General features: G+C 40.1%; 1 protein-coding gene across 1 annotated transcript in view; it reads right to left on the bottom strand.

Annotated features, from left to right (window-relative positions):
• Positions 1 to 12,973: 12,973 nt before the first annotated feature.
• The window catches only part of zgc:112416 (uncharacterized protein LOC550509 homolog), a 43,287-nt gene continuing 38,303 nt past the window's right edge, over positions 12,974 to 17,957 (bottom strand). Inside the window, exons 6-8 of the mRNA XM_060828170.1 lie at positions 17,318 to 17,460; positions 13,849 to 14,087; positions 12,974 to 13,019 (exon numbers count right to left, since the gene is read on the bottom strand). Coding sequence (XP_060684153.1) covers positions 12,974 to 13,019; positions 13,849 to 14,087; positions 17,318 to 17,460 — 428 coding nt within the window. The remainder of the gene's footprint in view (positions 13,020 to 13,848; positions 14,088 to 17,317; positions 17,461 to 17,957) is intronic.

Here is a 17,957-nt window from a genome sequence, read left to right as displayed (position 1 = left end):
ACTAAGAATGACCAAAGTTCAGGTACTACTTGGTACTAACTATATTTTTCAGGAAAGGTAAGAAGGATGAGGTAATGCAGATACCTTATTTGGATGATGAGCAATGAGGCAATGCTACCTAGTTCGTTGGTCCGGATCCAATAATGTAAGGACATGATTAACAAATGAGCCTGAGCCAACAGGAAAAAGACACCACAACTCGAGAAAGATAAGGAAAGAGGACAGAAGAAGACCCTCGAGGCTTACAAGCAGTGACAAGGCTGAAGACTCACCATTGCAGAAGCAAAGCCCTACCTTAGGGACGTGGAGAAAGTGAGAGCAGTGTGTGACCGATAGCGGCAGTAGCAGCAAAACGTTTGTCCAGGTCAGGTGTTCTGTATTCTTTTGTGTTCTATGACTGCTGAGGGAGCATCAGTGGACCGTATACACCCCACTATTTTGCATAACTAAATGTTTTGAAAACACCATGCTGCACAATTTCGGTTATCATGTTTCTCAGCGTCCAATTCATCCTTTCCACAATTCTACTGGATTGTGGTCTATAAGGTATGTGGAATCTCTGCCTGATCCAAAAAAGTTTATTCCATCTTGCATAGGTTTTTAATTCAGTTTATGGGAAAATATATAAGCTCTAGTTTGTAGAACACATACGAGATAAGTGCTTGGTTTAATACATTAATAAAGTAACTCGTGAAATTATAAGAATTGATTCTTCTCTCTGCACACACCAGTGGCTGCAGCTGGTGGTTGTCAGATTCAAACAGGCATCCTCACCTGTTTCTGTTTTCTCCCCATAATCTTTGGTCCCCTTAGCTCTAAGAGCTATACCACTGGTGGGTGGCTACTGCTATGCCTTTATTTAAGAAAGGCTATAAGGAGAAGCCTGGGAACTATAGACTGATGAGTCTCACGTCAGTGGTGGGTAAGTTGTTGGAGGCGGGTTCTAAGAGAGATAGGATTTACGTGCATTTGGAGAGGCAAAGACTAATTGGGGATATGACTGTGCATGGGAACCTTGTCTCAGAAACTTAATGGAGTTTGATGAGGACAGAGCCATAGATGTTGTCTACATGGACTTCCGAAAAGCCTTTGACAAGATTCAACATGGTAAACTGATTAATAAAGTTAGTTCATATGGGTTTCAGGGAAGCCTTGTCAATTGGATATAAAATTGGCTTTATGGTAGAAGGTGGTGGTGGAACGTTGTTTTTTTAAAAAAAAGTGTTCCACTGAGATTGGTACTGAGTCCATTATTGTTTGTCAGTCATTTATTTAGATGATTTGGATGAGAATTTAGCACGAGTGGTTGGTAAGTTTGCAGATAACACCAAAATTTGTGGTCTCGTGGACAGTGAAGAAGGTTATCTAAGATTACAAAGGGATTTTGATCTATTAGGTCAATAGGCTGAGGAGTTAATTTGGATAAATGCAAGGTATTGCATTTTGGTAAAGCAAACAAGGACATGATTTACACAGTCCTGAGTAGTGTTGTAGAACACGGGGATCTAAGAGTTCCGGTTCATAGTTCTTTGAAAGTTGCATCCCGGTAGACAGGGTGGTTAAGAAGGTGTTTAGCACACTTGCTTTCATTGCACAAACAATTGAGTATAAGAGTTGGGACATCATGTGAGATACAGACATTGGTGAGGCCACTTTTAGAGTACTACCTACAGTCCTAGTTGCGCTGCTATAGGAAGGATTATTAAATTGGAGAGGGTACAGAAAAGATTTACTTGGATGTTGTTGAATCTAGAGGATTTCAGTTATAAGGAGAGATTAGATAAGCTGAGAGTGTTTTCACTGAAATGTAAGAGGTTGAGGGGTGACATTGTTGAGGTTTGTAAAATCATGAGGGGCATGGATAAGGTGAATACCATAATTTGGAGATGCCGGTGTTGGACTGGAATGTACAAAGTTAAAAATCACACAACACCAGGTTATAGTCCAACAGGTTTAATTGGAAGCACACTAGCTTTCAGAGCGACGCTCCTTCATCAGGTGATAGTGGAGGGCTCAATCCTGACACAGAATTTATAGCAAAATTTACAGTGTGATGTAACTGAAATTATACATTGAAAAATTGATTGTCTGTTAAGCCTTTCATGTTAGAATACAGTGATAGTTTCACTTCTTTCATGTGTAAATCACAAAACCCTTTTTTTTAAAAAGTTGCATTCTCGGGTTAGCTGTTAACAATGGTGATAGCTAGACAATATGTTGAAGGTGTTGGCCCCCGGTGTTCTCTGTCTATGCCATGATGTTTAGATTGAGTCTAATCTAAAAAGTAAGATAACGGAGTTTTACATAAATTCATGCAGTTTTTGAGTTCAGAGTTCTACATGAATGCATGCAGTTTTTGAGTAAAGTACAATGTAACCCTGCGAATACCATAGGTCTTTACCCTAGGTGGGGGGAGTTTAAAACTAGGGGGCATTTTTTTAAGGTGAGAGAAGAAAGATTTAAAAGGGAGCTGAGGGGTCATGTTTTCAGACAGAGGGTGGTTCAAATGTGTAAGAACCTGCGAGAGGTAGATGCAGATACAGTTACAACATCTTTTTTAAAATCATTCAGACAGGTACATGAATAGGAAAGACTTAGAGGGATATAGGCCAAATGTAGGCAAGTGGAACTAGTGTAGTTTGGGAAACTTGGTTAGCATGGACAAATTGGAATGAAGAGTCTGTTCACGTGCCATGCAACTCTTATGATTCTATGACACTTCAATATTTTGGACTCAACTGCCTACTGAAACAAGATTCCACAGGCCCACCACTCACTGGCCTGAAGAAATTTCTGCTTATCTCTAAATGGCCTTCCCTGTATCTTTCGACTGATCCCTGATTCTGGTTTCCCTAGTCAATGGGAACATTTTTCTTATGTTTGCCCTATTTCAGTTTTATTAGAATTTTATAAGTTTAATGAGACCCACCTCATTCTTCTAAACTCCTGTGTCTGTGGACTGAACTGATCCAGTCTCTCTTCATGAGTAAGTCCTGCTCATCCAGGAATCAGTCTTGTAAACCATCATTGCACTCCTTCCATAACCAGAACATCTTTCCTCGGGTAAGCAGGCCAAAACTGCACACAGTTGTTCAGGTGTGGTCTCAACAAGGTCCTGTACAATTGCAGCCCAACATCCCTGTTCCTGAACTCAAATCCTCTTGCTATGAATGCCAACACATCATTTGCCATCTTCGCTGCCTGCTGCACTTGTGTGCTTACTTTCAGCAACTGGTATGTACAACAACACGTAAGCCTCGTTGCACCTCTCTCTATCACAATCTATCTCCTTTCAATAATAATCTGCCTTCCTGTTTTTGTCACCAAAGTGGATCACCCTCACATTTATTTCACCTGTCCACACATACAACTTGTCCAGAACACACTGAACATCTCTGCACCCTCCTCATAGCTCACCGTGCTGTAAAGCTTATGCTGCTGATGCGATATTTATACCCAAGCAGCATGCCACCACAAGCCAGGAACTGCTGTTTACATGGTGGCCAGTTATCCCAAAGGGAGTGGCCCATTAGGGCAAGTAAGCTCCTCAGTTTGCTGACAGGAACATGGGTGGTGGAAAGAACAGTGCTTTTACCTGCTGATTGATAAAGGGGACTTTGCTACAAAACTCATCCAACCTGGACCCAATACTGGCTAAAACGCAGTGCAAATCACAGAGCTTTCAAGTAAGTATGAATTAAATGAGTGCTTTAAAAAAAATGATGCTAAGAGCCTTAAAATGCATCATATGTCGATGCGTGGCATACGTAAATGTCCCTCCATTAATTGATGTCACAGAAACATGCCAGTCAGTATGTCAGTCATGTAGATAGGGAGACTAGATGGGCTGATGGGCCTCTTCTGTAATGTTTGATGCTATAGCTCCTTTATCCTCAAGAAATATATCAATTTTTAATAATTATTTTCAGTGTGGAAATGGCTGGCAAGGCTACATTTATTACCTATCCCCGGTTAACCTCGCATTCAAACAGTAGGCTATCTTAATTCACCAATTTGTAGAGGTTGATACCACTAACTTGATGTGATCCATCAGGGTATAACTGAATTGGTGTATGAATGTGTCTGTAATTAGACAGATCAGGTAAGAAAGCAAGTTTCTTCTCTAAAGGACATTTGGAAAGTAGGTGAGTTTTTACAATATTCCATAGTTTTGTGATCCATTTTTATTTATGTGTATGTTACAGATCACTCACGGACACCAAAATGCGAAAGCAGTATACACTTTTACGTGAATGTTGCAGCTTGGAGTTATGGATAGCACCTCCGATTTCTTCTCATCATATGGGTGGCTAGCAATCTCTTGACTGGCATGTGTTGGAAAGATTTGCAGCTTGATAATAAACCTGATTGGCTGTAACTCAGCCAATGTGAATGTAACTTCCAAGGTCATCAAATCTTGAAGGAGGCCTCAATCCCAGAGATTTTGGCTCAGAAGCTGAATGTTAAACAACACTCCCTTTTAATAATAACATTTATATTTGCAGATTCTCAAAAACGGAATTTGTGTTCTCAAGCTCCAGCAGTGACGTTTGAACTCACATTTTCTAGATTTCTGCAGGACAGATACAGCAGATCAAATTTAAGTGCTTTGAAGGGAAGCAGCTGAGTCAAGATTACCTTGAAAGTTCAGCGATCAGAATAAGTCAGGAATATACTGTACTTTTTAAAGTTGGAGATTTAATTTTTAATTTGTTCAACAATGGCTCCTTTGAGAATTACAAAAGAATTCCAATTTGCTTACAAAATACAGTTGTTACAGTGCTTTACCAACTCTCAATTAGACATGTGTAAATAAACATAAATGTGTTTGGCAATGTATACTTGCATACAATGTATTCTTTAAATACCTTGCTCTGTAAACAGTTTCATCCAACTCTAAAAACCATGAGGTTTTTCCAAAATAATTGCAGTCTATGAAATCAGCTGGTTTTAAAGGCTTAGCTCATTCTAATCCATACAAATAATAACATCACATGAGTTCTTTTCTTTAAAATCATAGAGACTGAAGGAGGTAATTTGGTTCATCGTGCCTGTGCTGATAATTTGCATTTGAAAGAATGGCATGAATTTTCAAACTCCTATTTCTTCATAAACCTGTAAATTCCTTATTCTCAAGAACTCCCTAATTCTCTTTAAAAATTCTCTGAATCTATGAAATCAGGTACCACCATCTTTTTAAGTATGGTGTTCCTTCATCTCAGCAACTTTCTGAAAGGAGGGAAAAAAGGATTTATCGACTCTTTTAGATGTCTTTCCAGATATTTGAATCGATGACCTCCAGAATCATATCAAAAGAATCGTACAGCATGGAAACAAACCTTTCATTCCAACTAATCCATGCCAACCACATTCCCAAACTAAACTAGTCCTATTTGTCTGAACTGGGCCCATAACCTTCCAAATCTTTCCTATTTATGTACCTATCCAAATGTCTTTTTAATGTTGTAACTGAATCTGTATCCAACATTTTCTCTGGCAGTTTATTCCACATATGAACCACTCTCTGTGTAAAAAGGTTGCCCCTCATGTACTTTTTAAATCTTTCTCCTCTCACCTTAAGAATATACTCCCTAGTTTTGAACTCCCCCACCCTGGGGAAAAGGCCCATATCATTCACATTATTGTCTCTCATGATTTTATAAACCTCCTATGGTCCAATGAAAAAATGCCCGGCCTTTCCATTCAGTTTTTATATCTTGGACATTGCCTGGAACGGAATATTTTAGTAATATCTTTTCTGTAACATGGCAACCAGAACTGCACATATTACTCCAGAAGAGGTCTCTACAACCTCAACATGATATCTGAACTCCTATACTCAAATGACTGAGCAGTGAAGGCAAGTGTGTTAACACCTTTTAACCATCCTATCTACCTGTGACTTATATTTTGAAGAATTATGTACCTGATCCCTTAGGTCTCTCTATTCTACAACATAACCTAGGGCACTACCAATAAATGTGTAAGTTTTGTCCTTGATCAACTGGGTCAATAGGCTGAGAAGTGGCAGATCTTTTTTTAGTTTGGATAACTGACGCATTGCATTTTGGTAATACAAACAAGATCTCTTTGTAATTCTTCACTGTCCACTATACCACCAATTTTGGTGTCATCCACAAACTTACTAACTATGCTTCCTATATTCTCCTCCATATCATTTGTATAAATGACAAACAAAAGTGGACCTATCCCCAATCCCTGTAGAACACTGCTGGTCACGGGCCTCCAGTCTGAAAAACAACCATCCATCACTACCCTCTGTATTCTACCGTGAAGCCAATTTTGTATCCAATTAGCAAGCTCATCCTGAATCCCATGTAATCTAACTTTACTAATTAGTCTACCACACGCAGTACCTTGTCAAAGACTTTACTAAAGCCTCATCAATCTTTTTGGTTACTTCCTCAAAAAACTCAATTAAGCTTGTGAGACATGATTTCCCTCGCACAAAACCATGCTGACTATCCCTAATCATTCCTTGCCTCTCCAAATGCATGTAAATGCTATCTTTCAGAATCACCTCCAACAACTTACCCAGCATAGGTGTCAGACTCACAGATCTGTAATCCCCATGCTTGTCCTTATAGCCTTTCCCAAATAAAGGTACAACATCAGCCGCCCTTCAGTCCTTCAGCATTTGCATGGTTATAGACGATATAAATATTTCCGCTAGGGACCCTGCAATTTCCTCCGTAATTTTCCACAACGTCCTGGAAAATACTTGACCAGGTCCCGGAGATGTATCAACTTTTATGTTTTCTAAGACGTCCAGCACTTCCTCTTCTGTAATGAGAACTGATTTCAAAACATCTAGTGATGGATTTACTCATTTCCCTAATTTAATCTGTCAAAACTTCTCATCACTTTAAGTCCTTCAACCTTTTTAATTCCAAGGAAATTAGTCTTAACTCTTTCAGTCTCTTCCATAGTTGAAGTCTCTGTCTGCTGTAATACTACTGATAATAGATATCATGGGCTCTCTGCATATTAATGCCTTTCAAAATTGTGCTATTTTTGTCTTTCTATATTCATTCTCGTGAAGTTCATGACTTTGCATTAATCTGCTGTAACTTCTGTTTGGCATGTTTCTCCCCATTTCAACACCGATCACCAATGTAAAGCTATGTCCTCTACATGAAGAATTCTTTGACTTCTTCACGTGAATTCACTGGCTTGGGTGCAGCACCATCTTGTGTTGTTGAATTTATCTTGAATTACATGTGCAAATATTTTCTACAGAGTCTTCTCCTTTTGGATGAAACCATGAGTGAAAATTGAACTGGACCATCTGGATGTCTGCAGGCAGATAAGGTGATAGGCTGGATAGGATCTAACTTGTTGATTTAGCAGGATAAAAATTGGGCACTAAGTGACAATTTGCTGTTTATTTTGTGAGGTTAGGATTGCTCACTGCACCTAATGAAATAAAGGTTAGTCACTATTTAAATGTATACAGCTTCTGTGAATACGGATTATTTACTGTAACTATTTGGAATGTATGGGTAAGTAAAACCTCTTAAATAGTACAGTTTGAGAAATTTAGCTTTTCCAGTTTAAATTCATCAATTGGGCTAACAATCATCCATTTGAAAGCCATTATAAATTTCCATGAGGATGGTCTGCACTACATCTGTCAAATAGATGGTCCGAACACATTCTTCCAAGTTTCAAGTTTCTTCAAATGTCTTTCATCCACTGTGTTCATGAGCTGAAAACAGAAACTGAAGTGTTTATATCAATGTCTTAAAAGAAATATATATTGAAATGAACAACAGATTATATCAATTTCAAGATGGTGGTTAGCCAGAAAAGTGCTCAGTCACTAGAGGACAAACTAAACTCTGTTTTAGTAAAGAAAAATGCTTACAATTATGATACAGGGTCAACAAGGCACTTGCAAAACCTTTCGCAGAACTGCTACCAAACACAATGGACATCAAGCTACTGCAAGAGATATTAGAAGTGTAGACCAAACTTGGACAGAGACAAGTCTTAAGGAGCAGCTTAAAGAAGTAGAAAGGTGACAGGGTTTAGAAACATAATTCCAGAGCTTGGAGCTTAGGCAGCTAAAGTTTCCTTAAAACCTGGAATAACAAGACTAGAAATGGTAAAGCACACATATCCCAGAGATCTGTAAAGCCAGAGCAGTCACCGAAATGGGGGTGGGGATCACCACTGAAAACAGTGGAGGTAGGCAAGCACAGGGGTGGTGATTGAACAAAATGTGGTACACATTAGGATATGAACAGCAGTGATTTTTATGAGCTTACATTTATAAATAATGGAAAATGGTGGTCGCCCAGTGCATTGGCGTAGTCAAATTTAGAAAAGAAATACCTGTATTTAGATAGCAGTTTTCACAACCAGACAACTCAGGTCTTTACATTCAATTAAGTACTTTTGTAGCAAGTTATGACACAGCTGTATAAAACCTTGACTTAGCTTCGACTGGTTGATCTGGAGAGGCGTTTGAGAAGGCACAGACAAGATTCACAACAATGGTTCCAGCAAAGAAAATTTCAGATGTAGATGAATTGAAGAAGTTGGGGCTGTTTCCATCTAAGACTGAGAGGAAATTTGGTAGCGTATTCAAAATCATGATAGATTCGGACAGAGTGGTTAGAGAGAAAACTATTCTTACTGATGGAAGAATCACAATCCAGAGTTAAGATAATTGATGAAAATGCGATGCTAAATGAAACCTTTTTTTCATGCAGTAAGTGATTAGCATCTGAAATGCACTGGGTTAAAGTGTGGGCAAAGCCAATTCAACAGAGGTGTTCAATAGGGAATTGGATTGTTTGAAAATGTGTAAGCAATGGGGAGAATGCATGGAAGGAGATGTACTTCTTTTAAGAGCCAGCACAGACACACCAAGCTGTGTGGCCCCTTTCTGTGCTGTAAGCATTCTATGATTCTAATACTTCTGTATTGTCAGAAAAGGCTAGAGCTAATAAAAGCATGGATGAAAGAATCAGCTGAATCACTGGGACAATGTCAGGAAGCTGGAATTAAGCAGTCTTGGCAATGGCGATAATATGATTCAGAAGATCATCTCAGGATCAAACAGGATCAAGGTTGCAAACAGGCTGGTTCAACCTGACCAGCAAGGTTATCCAACCACAGGAAATGGGCTACGCTCTGATTTGAAATCTTGAAATGCACCCAAGCTTAAAATTCAGACAAGGCTTCAGAATAATCATTGACAGTTTAGGGATACAGACCACTCGTATAAATGATTTGGAGATGCCGGTGTTGGACTGGGGGGTACAAAGTTAAAAATCACACAACACCAGGTTATAGTCCAACAGGTTTAATTGGAAGCACACTAGCTTTCGGAGCGACGCCCCTTCATCGGGTGATCACCTGATGAAGAAGCGTCGCTCCGAAAGCTAGTGTGCTTCCAATTAAACTTGTTGGACTATAACCTGGTGTTGTGTGATTTTTAACTCGTATAAATAGTAGACTGGTCTCATAACTATCCAAGTTTGTGTGATTCATTATTGAACAGTGCTGCATATTTATTCCTGAGATTTCAGGGAGGCTGCAGTTTATTGAGAAAGGACAGATCAAAATGTTTGATTGTAACTCACTAATCTGAAAACAAAACGGGAGTTCTGCAAGGATAATTCAGAGCACTTAAAGGAGCCCCAGGATTTTAAGGAAAGGAGGAAACCTGCACGGCAAAGTATTTGACTGATCTTTCTACAGGAAGTGAAATTGACTTGAATTCAGTGCATCAGTCAAAAATAAACGCCTCTACTTAAAAGTTCTCACAACCAGTAAGGACCATTGCTTCAGAAGTGATTCTCACATTTGAGGGTTTGGGTGTTCCAAAATCCTTAAGCTCTGAGAAGAAAGATCCCATCATAAAGGAGATGGTACAGTCAACAGTAGTTTGCAGATACCTGTTGAGGAATAGTAATTGATATCTGCAGAGGATGGCAGTCCTCCAATGCACAAGTGTTGTAAAAATGATGGAACATTAGCTTTTATCTCAATGATAATAGAATACGAAAGTGAGGAAACAGTACTTCAACTGTATATAGCTTTAGTCCATTTCCATCTAGAGTACTATGTTTAGTTCTGAAAACTGAAACTCAGGCAAGAGATTGACCTTGGAGTGTGTGGATTGCAGATTCATCAAATAATATCAGGATGAGGGGATGATCTAATTTAAGTGTTTAAAGTGATAGAAATGATCAAACTCCTTTATTTTCTCCAGTGGAAGAATCCAGAATAAGGAGGCATAACCTTGAAAGTATCATCAAGAAATGAATTTAGGAAGCAATTCTGCTTGGATATTCCCCAAATCAAATTCTATTCTTTGTGATTCATTCATGGAATGTGGGTGCCCATACCCAATAGCTTTTTAACTAAACAGTTTGTAAGGCATTTCAAAGAGCATTTAATAATCAACCACATTGCATTGGGTCTAGAGTCACTATTAGGCCAGGCTGGGTAAGGACGAGAGATTTCCTTCCCCAAAGGACATTATTAAACCAGATGGGTTTTACAACAAATCAATGGTAGCTGTCATGATTGCCATTACGTTGAGATTAACTTTCAATACCAATTTTATTAAAGTTAAAAATCACACAACACCAGGATATAGTCCAACAGGTTTATTTAGAAGCATTAGCTTTAAACCTGTTGGACTATAACCTGGTGTTGTGTGATTTTTAACTTTGTCCACCCCAGTCCAACATGGCACCTACAAATCAATTTTATTAAAGTCCATCTGCTGTTATGGTGGGATTTGACTCAGTGATCTTGATTTGGGCCTCTAGGACATTGAACATATACAGCATAGGAACAGGCCCTTCAGCCCACCATGTCTGTACCAACCATAGTGCCATTCTACACTAATCCCATCTGCTTGCACATAGTCAGTCCCCTCTATTCCCTGTCTGCTCATGTGTCTCTGTAAATGTCTCTTAAATATTGCTATCTTATGCTTCTACTTCTTCCCCTGGTAGGATGTTACAGGTATCTACCATCCTCTGTAAAAAACTTGCCTCGCACATTTTGTTTAAACTTTCCCCTTCTCACCTATACCCCCTAGTATTTAACATTTCCACCCTGGGCAAAAAATACTCTAACTATCCACTCTATCCATCTCCCTCATAATTCTATAAACTTCTATCAGGTCACCCCTTAACCTCCGATGCTCTGCTGAAAACATTCAAAATTTTTCCAACCTCTCCTTCTCACTAATTGATGCCAAATCAGGCAAAATCCTGGTGAACCTATTTTGCATTCTCTCCAAAGCCTCCACATCCTTTCTATAGTGTGGCAATCTTTCTGGAAGATCTGATATTGCATCCCAAGATCCCTCTGTTATATCAATGCTTCTAAGGGTCATAACATATATTTTCCTCTTGCTTTCGACCTCTCAAAATGCATCACCTCACACTTGCCCAGCTTAAACTCCATCTGACATTTCTCTCCCCAACTTTCCAGTTGATCTATATCCCTCTGCATCCTTTGACAACCTTCCTCACTATCCACAATGCCAACAATTTGCATGTTATCTTCAAACTTACTAATCAGATGCCTACATTTTCATCCAAATTATTTATATTTACATTCCAAACAACAGTGGTCCCAACACTGATCTTTGTACAACAACATTGGTCACAGACATGTCAGCAAAACACCCCTCCACAACTATCCTCAGTCTTCCATGACGAAGCTAATTTTGTACCCAACTTACCAACTCACCATGGATTCCGTGTGACTTAATCTTCTGAACAAGCTTACCATGAGGGATCTTGTCAGATGCCTTTATAAAGTCCATGTAAATAACATCCACTACCCTATCCTAAATAAGTTTTGTCACTTCCTCAAAAAACTCAAAGTCAAGGTGACTATACTTAATAAGTTTGTCTTCTCCAAATGCAAATACATCTTGCCCCTAAAAATCTCCTCCAATCATTCTCTACCATTGATGTTAGGCTCGCCGACCCATAATGTTCTGCCTTATCCCTGTTCCCTTCTTAAACAAAGGAACAACACTGGGTACTCTCCAATGCTGGGATCTCACCTGTGGTGAAACAGGATACAAAGATCTCTGTTCAGGCCCCAGCAATCTCTATCCTTGCCTCCCTCAGTATTTTGGGAGAGATCCCATCAGGCTCCGCGAACTTAGTTACTTTAATGTTTTTCAAGACACCTAACAACTTCTTATTATAACACGCTCTAGAATATTATCATACACTTCACCATCATCCATGTCCTTCTTGGTGAACACCAATGCAAAGCACTCATAAAGGATCTCACCCACGTCCTCTGGCTCCACACATAAACTCCCTCCTTTGGCCTTGACTGGACCTATCCTTATCCTCACTACCCTCTTGCTCCTAATATATGTATAAAATACTTTGGCATTCCCCTTAATCAGACTTGCCAAGGACATTTTATGACCCTTTTTAGCTCTCCTAATTCATTGTTTAAGTTCTTTTCTCTTCCTTTATATCCATCAAGAGCATTGTCTGATTTCAGTTTCCTAAACTTTGCATGTACATCTTTGATCTTTTTGACTAAACTTTCAATATATCTTGTCATCCAGGGTTCCTGTGTGTTTCCATCAAGAAAAACAATCAGGGCTTCTCAGGGATTTGAACCTGGGATTTGTCCCATAACAGTGCGATGCATATCATACCCCAACACCAACAAGCCAATGATGTAAAATGAGCCAATGGATTCCCACTGTCTCTCCCCTCGTGTTACAGTAACTGCTAGGTGTTCCTTTACTGGGAGGCTGTTGTCTAATTCTGATTTTTTTATTCATCATGGTGTATTGTGCAGATATCTAAATGACTGGAGGCTGCTCGTATCCACCCACCCTCCTGCAAATGTTTTCTGGTAATCGACAGCTAAGCTCCAACAGCTACCATGCAGCCAGACTTACCTTAACATACATCACCTTCAGGTATGGAGCATTCAGCCCCTACAGTCCAGGAGGCATTCGGGAGTAGTTTCCATCAATTGCTTCCCTTCAAATAAAAAAGCACTTGTATTTTTATCACTTCTCACCACAACTCCTGGGTTGTCCAAGCACTAGGAATTCACTGAATTACTTGTGAAATGCATTGTTTTGTGGTAAAGTTCAAGAGCACAACAAAGTTCAACAAACAGCATCAAGGTGAATGATTTGTTAATTATTACGGTTCAGACTTGAAATGAAGTGCCTTGTTTTAATGTTATTATGGGATCTTTAATGGGATCTATCAAAGGAGGCAGATAGATCTTGGTTTAAACTCTTCTCCAAAGAGCAGCACTTCTGGCATTGCAGTAATTCCTCAATTCTCAATGTCAAACTTGATTATGGGGAAGGGTTTTCACAGGATGTCACTGCAGAAGCTTGATCAGAAATCCTGAAGTAAAACATTCCAGGGTATGTGTGATCAAGTTCTAGAGTGAGATGTCAATCCAACTTTTGACAGCAACAAGTTTGTATCATTGAGGAAGAGTAGCCCATTTAGGATAGCAGTGAGGAAGATATTTTTCTCTTGGAGCGTAATGAATCTGTGGAAATCTTTATCTAGGATGGCTATCAAGGCTGAGATAGTAATTTTTTTAAAAAATGTTTAAGGGTTATGGGGAGAAGGCAGAAAAGTGGAGTTGAGAATTATCAGATTGAATCTCATTGAATGGCAAAGCAGACTTGTTGGGCCAAATGGCCTCCTTCTGCTCCTACATCTTACGGTCTTATGATCATGCACTTGGTTAATAGGCAGAAATGGAAAATTCTGATGGGCAGAACAGGAACAATCAGAAGATAGGTTTTAATAAAAACTGTTAACTCTACTGATATTCACTTACGTCTGTAATGCAGGGAGCGTCACTGTTGGGCCCATAACATGTTGAACTGAAGGCTGGATACTGCTGTGCTGCGCCATGGGGTTGGAAGGTAGCAAGGATGGCCACAATGGGTGTCCTATCGGTGGGAGAGGTGGATGCGGTGTGGGTTGGCCCTGCGTAGAGTAGTGGTGATGGTGGTGCACGGAAGATGGACGAGATTTCTCAGCTTTCACAACAAATGGCACTGCTGGCTGAACATCCTGCAGTTTTGGAGGAAGATAACTCATCAGTTCCAGAAGACACACTTACACAGATCGAAGGCAGTGCAAAACTTATTTGAAGTCGACTTTATTTTGTAGTGGAAACTGAATATATTTCTGACCTGGAAAGATTGTATCTTCATCACATACTGGTGTAAAAATTGTGACAAAATAGTAGACATATTAAAGTCTTCTGGTTTTACTTAGCTTTTGTGTGGAGGTTAAGCAACTAGGGAGAGAATAGGGCTCCTTAAAGATCATTGAGGCTGTCTATCTGTGCAACCACAGGAGATGCATGAGATATTAATATTTTGCATCAGAATTTACTGTGGAGAAAGACATGGAAGCTAGGAAACTTGGGGAAATAAGTAGTGATATCTTGAAAAGATTTACAAGGATGTTACAGAGACTGGAAGGTTTGAGTTATAACGAAAGCCTGGATAGGCTATGACTTCTTTTCCCTGGAGCATCAGAAGCTACAGGGTGACCTTATAGAGGTGTATAAAATTGTGACGGACATAGAAAAGGTGAATAGCCAAGGTCTTTTCACCAAGGTTGACAGTCCAAAACTAGAGGTGGCTTAAACACAGGCTTAAGGTGAGAGGGGAAAGTTTTCACAACTTTTGTTGTGAGATCAACTTCTGTCACACAGAAGGCAGTGCCTATATGGAATGAGCTGTCAGAGGAACTGGTAGAGGCGGGTTCAGTTACAACATTTGAAAGACATTTGTACAAATGCATGAATAGGAAGGGTTTAGAGGGATATGGGCCAAATGCAGGGAGATGGGATTAGTTTAGTTTAGGAAACCTGGTCAGCATGAATGAGTTAGGCCAAAAGGGTGCATACCTCTATAACTCTATAACTGAACGGCTTCCTTCAATGCCAGAATAACTCTATCGCACCCTTGAATCAGTGACTGTGTTAGACAAGCTGTGGATATTTGAGCTATGGCTACCCCAGAGTCACATTAGATATTGAAAGACCAAACATCCTGGGCACAGTATGGGACAGGGAGTCGTGAAGCCTCAGCTAAACCAGTAAAAGTGACAACGTCCAGGCCTCAACCAGGGAGTAATAAGCAAGTCCAGGATTAATTGTAGTCCTTGGTTGTTAGCCATCACTTCTCATGTTCTTGCCTGAGCCACCTCCCTTCCACTCCTTCTAAGATCTGACTGAAGAAACAGAATCCAGTCTGGTACTGTGTCAGAGGTGGAGGCTGCTTTCAGAAACCTGGACAAGTGCTCTTTAGCAATCACTCATATTCCCAGACTGTAGCCAAAAATCTGATTGATAAACAGATTCATCAGCAGCAAGTTTGGGAGATGTATTCTCTCAAATTGTTGAGGAAGAGGAATGTCTTAATCTTTGCCTAATTCATCTCAGGAGCACTGATATACTATGAAAAAGATGAGTCAATTAAACAGGCCATAAAAGCCCTGACACACAACCTTCTGGTGCACCAATTTCTCCAAAGTAACCAACTATTGGTCCCTTAATAGTCAGTTCAACAAAGAAAGACTTCATTACTTGAGCTCTCTTGTTTGAATTGGACTTGAACACATACCTCCCCTAAGAGAGTGCCCTCTGCGCTAAGTGCAATGGCTCCATGTGGGGGACAGATTGGGATGTGCGGCAGGGTGACTTAGCATCAGTCAGTTCTCAGAGGAGTATGGTCCTTTTTTGCCAACTAACCCAGAAATGGGAAGAGTCTTCCCCAGCCAGCAAGTAGTAGTCCTGGAAAGAGGATGAGAGTCAAAGAACTGAGAGACTTGTGCAAATTAAAAGGTCATGAAACTTGAATTATGAAAAAATGTTAATAAACAAAAGCAGTTCTGAACCAGTAGGACTTGTAACAGTGTCTGTAACTAACTTAATCAAAGTACATGCTGGCATATCTAACAACCACTTGTTTTCTCTCCCAGCATCCTCTCATTGCTACCTTCAAATGTACTATTTGCAAGATGCACTGCAGAAACTCACCAAAGATCCTTAGAAAGCCCCTTCCAAACCCATGGCTAGAAGCTTCCATCTAGAAGCACAAGGGCAGCAGATATACGAGAACACCACCACCTGCAAGTTCACATCCAAGCCACTCACCACCCTGACTTGGAAACATATCGGAGTGGAGAAAATGAGGACTGCAGATGCTGGAGATCTGGGTCGAGAGTGTGGTGCTGGAAAAGCACAGCAGATCAGGCAGCATCCGAGAAGCAAGAGAATCGAGGTTTCGGGTGAAAGCTCTTCATCAGGAATGAGGCCATGAGAAGACGGGGCGGTGAGATAAATGGGATGGGGGTGGAGCTAAGAGTGCAATGGGTAGATGACATTTAGTAGTCAAGGCCGGCTGCTTCAGATTCAGAAACAGTTCATGGTATTTGGTATCTTGTTGAGTTGTCATAGAATGAGTGACATAAATGGCACGTACATATTCAGAAGGGCCACCTGAAAATGATGTTCTTCTCTCTAGATGTCTGATTTTCACAAACAATGTCATGGATTTTATCAGGCAACCTTTCCCTTTCTATTTATGAAAACATGATCAATGCATTGGACCATGCTGAGATATACAGTGACTGCAAGATATAGAATGGAAGAATTCAAAGGCTCAGTGAACAAGTACAAGTGTATCAAGCTCCCTTCTGTTTCAACTCTGCAAGATCTATGCTATCAACACATAAAATTTATTCCTCAGTAAAAAGAAAACAGAGATGCCTGGAAAAACTTAGGAATACCTAATTCATTTTCATTAACTATAGTATTTTCTCAAGTCATAGAAATTGTTGCCATTTGTAATGGAGTGATTCACAATCCTATATTCAAGATATATTGCAGGACATACCTGGCCTTTATCAGCCTGGATGATTTGTGGTCAGTTCTGAGGGAAGACCACAATTACATTGCCCATGGATGACAGGTAGTCAGCATTAAGGGAGATCCATGGCACAGGTGAGTCCATGGGTGAGAGGCAGACAGTCCTGCACAAGGTCTACAACCTAAAATGTCCAATGGAAGACAGAGGTCAATGGCATATGATTGGCACTTCCTAAATGACCCGGTAGAAAGTGTTACAGGAGCTTCGAAACAGTCCAAACAATGTGATGAATGACAGGCGCTAGGTCCTGAGGAAGGCCCGTGGCAAAGATGGTCCAATGAATGAAAGGTAGTGTGTACTGTAGTTGGTCCAGAGGGGAGAGGAACTGAGGTCGGTTTGTCAGGAAGATTTTCTTACCTGTCCATGAGAAACCACAGGATTGACAGAACCACAGTTGCTGGGCTGACAGAATGCCATTGGAGGTAGTGCTTTCAACATCATATTATGCATAATGATTTGATGCATCTGGGCATTTTGCATTAACATCAGCTCCACCATGTCTGTGTGCAAATGAATAAAAGATTATAGGAAACATAAAATAGTTTTGGAAATACAATTTGTATAAAAACATATCCTTATTCTTCCACCACAGATTCTCCTGACATATGCTAAAAACATGAATTTTACAATCAATGTATGACCCTTTTTTACACAAGATTGGAGAGATTCGGTTTGATCACATTTGTAGACAGTGCTTCTTAATGGACAATGGCTGTGTTCACATGAAATTGGTTAAGGGACAGAGAATAGAGATGGTGAGAAACAGCTGTTTTTCAGATTAGTTGTCTCCTCAAGTATTGGTATGAGGAGCAATAGCCTGGACTTGAGCAGAGAGGCATAACTCAGACAACGCAAAAGTTGAAAATGCAATGAACTGTGACAACTGTAACAAAGTTAAAGACTTAAAAGACCTACCTAGTGAAGCAGCAGCCTCCATGTGCAGCAGCAGGAGTGGTGACAGCACGGACCAGGGGGCTGCCAGGAAGGTAGTGCAGGG

Source organism: Hemiscyllium ocellatum, chromosome 7 (genome assembly GCF_020745735.1).
Source record: "Hemiscyllium ocellatum isolate sHemOce1 chromosome 7, sHemOce1.pat.X.cur, whole genome shotgun sequence".
NCBI classification, from domain to species: domain Eukaryota; kingdom Metazoa; phylum Chordata; class Chondrichthyes; order Orectolobiformes; family Hemiscylliidae; genus Hemiscyllium; species Hemiscyllium ocellatum.
The sequence above is the reverse complement of the archived record's forward strand: the minus strand, read 5'-3'. Positions and strand labels throughout refer to the sequence as shown.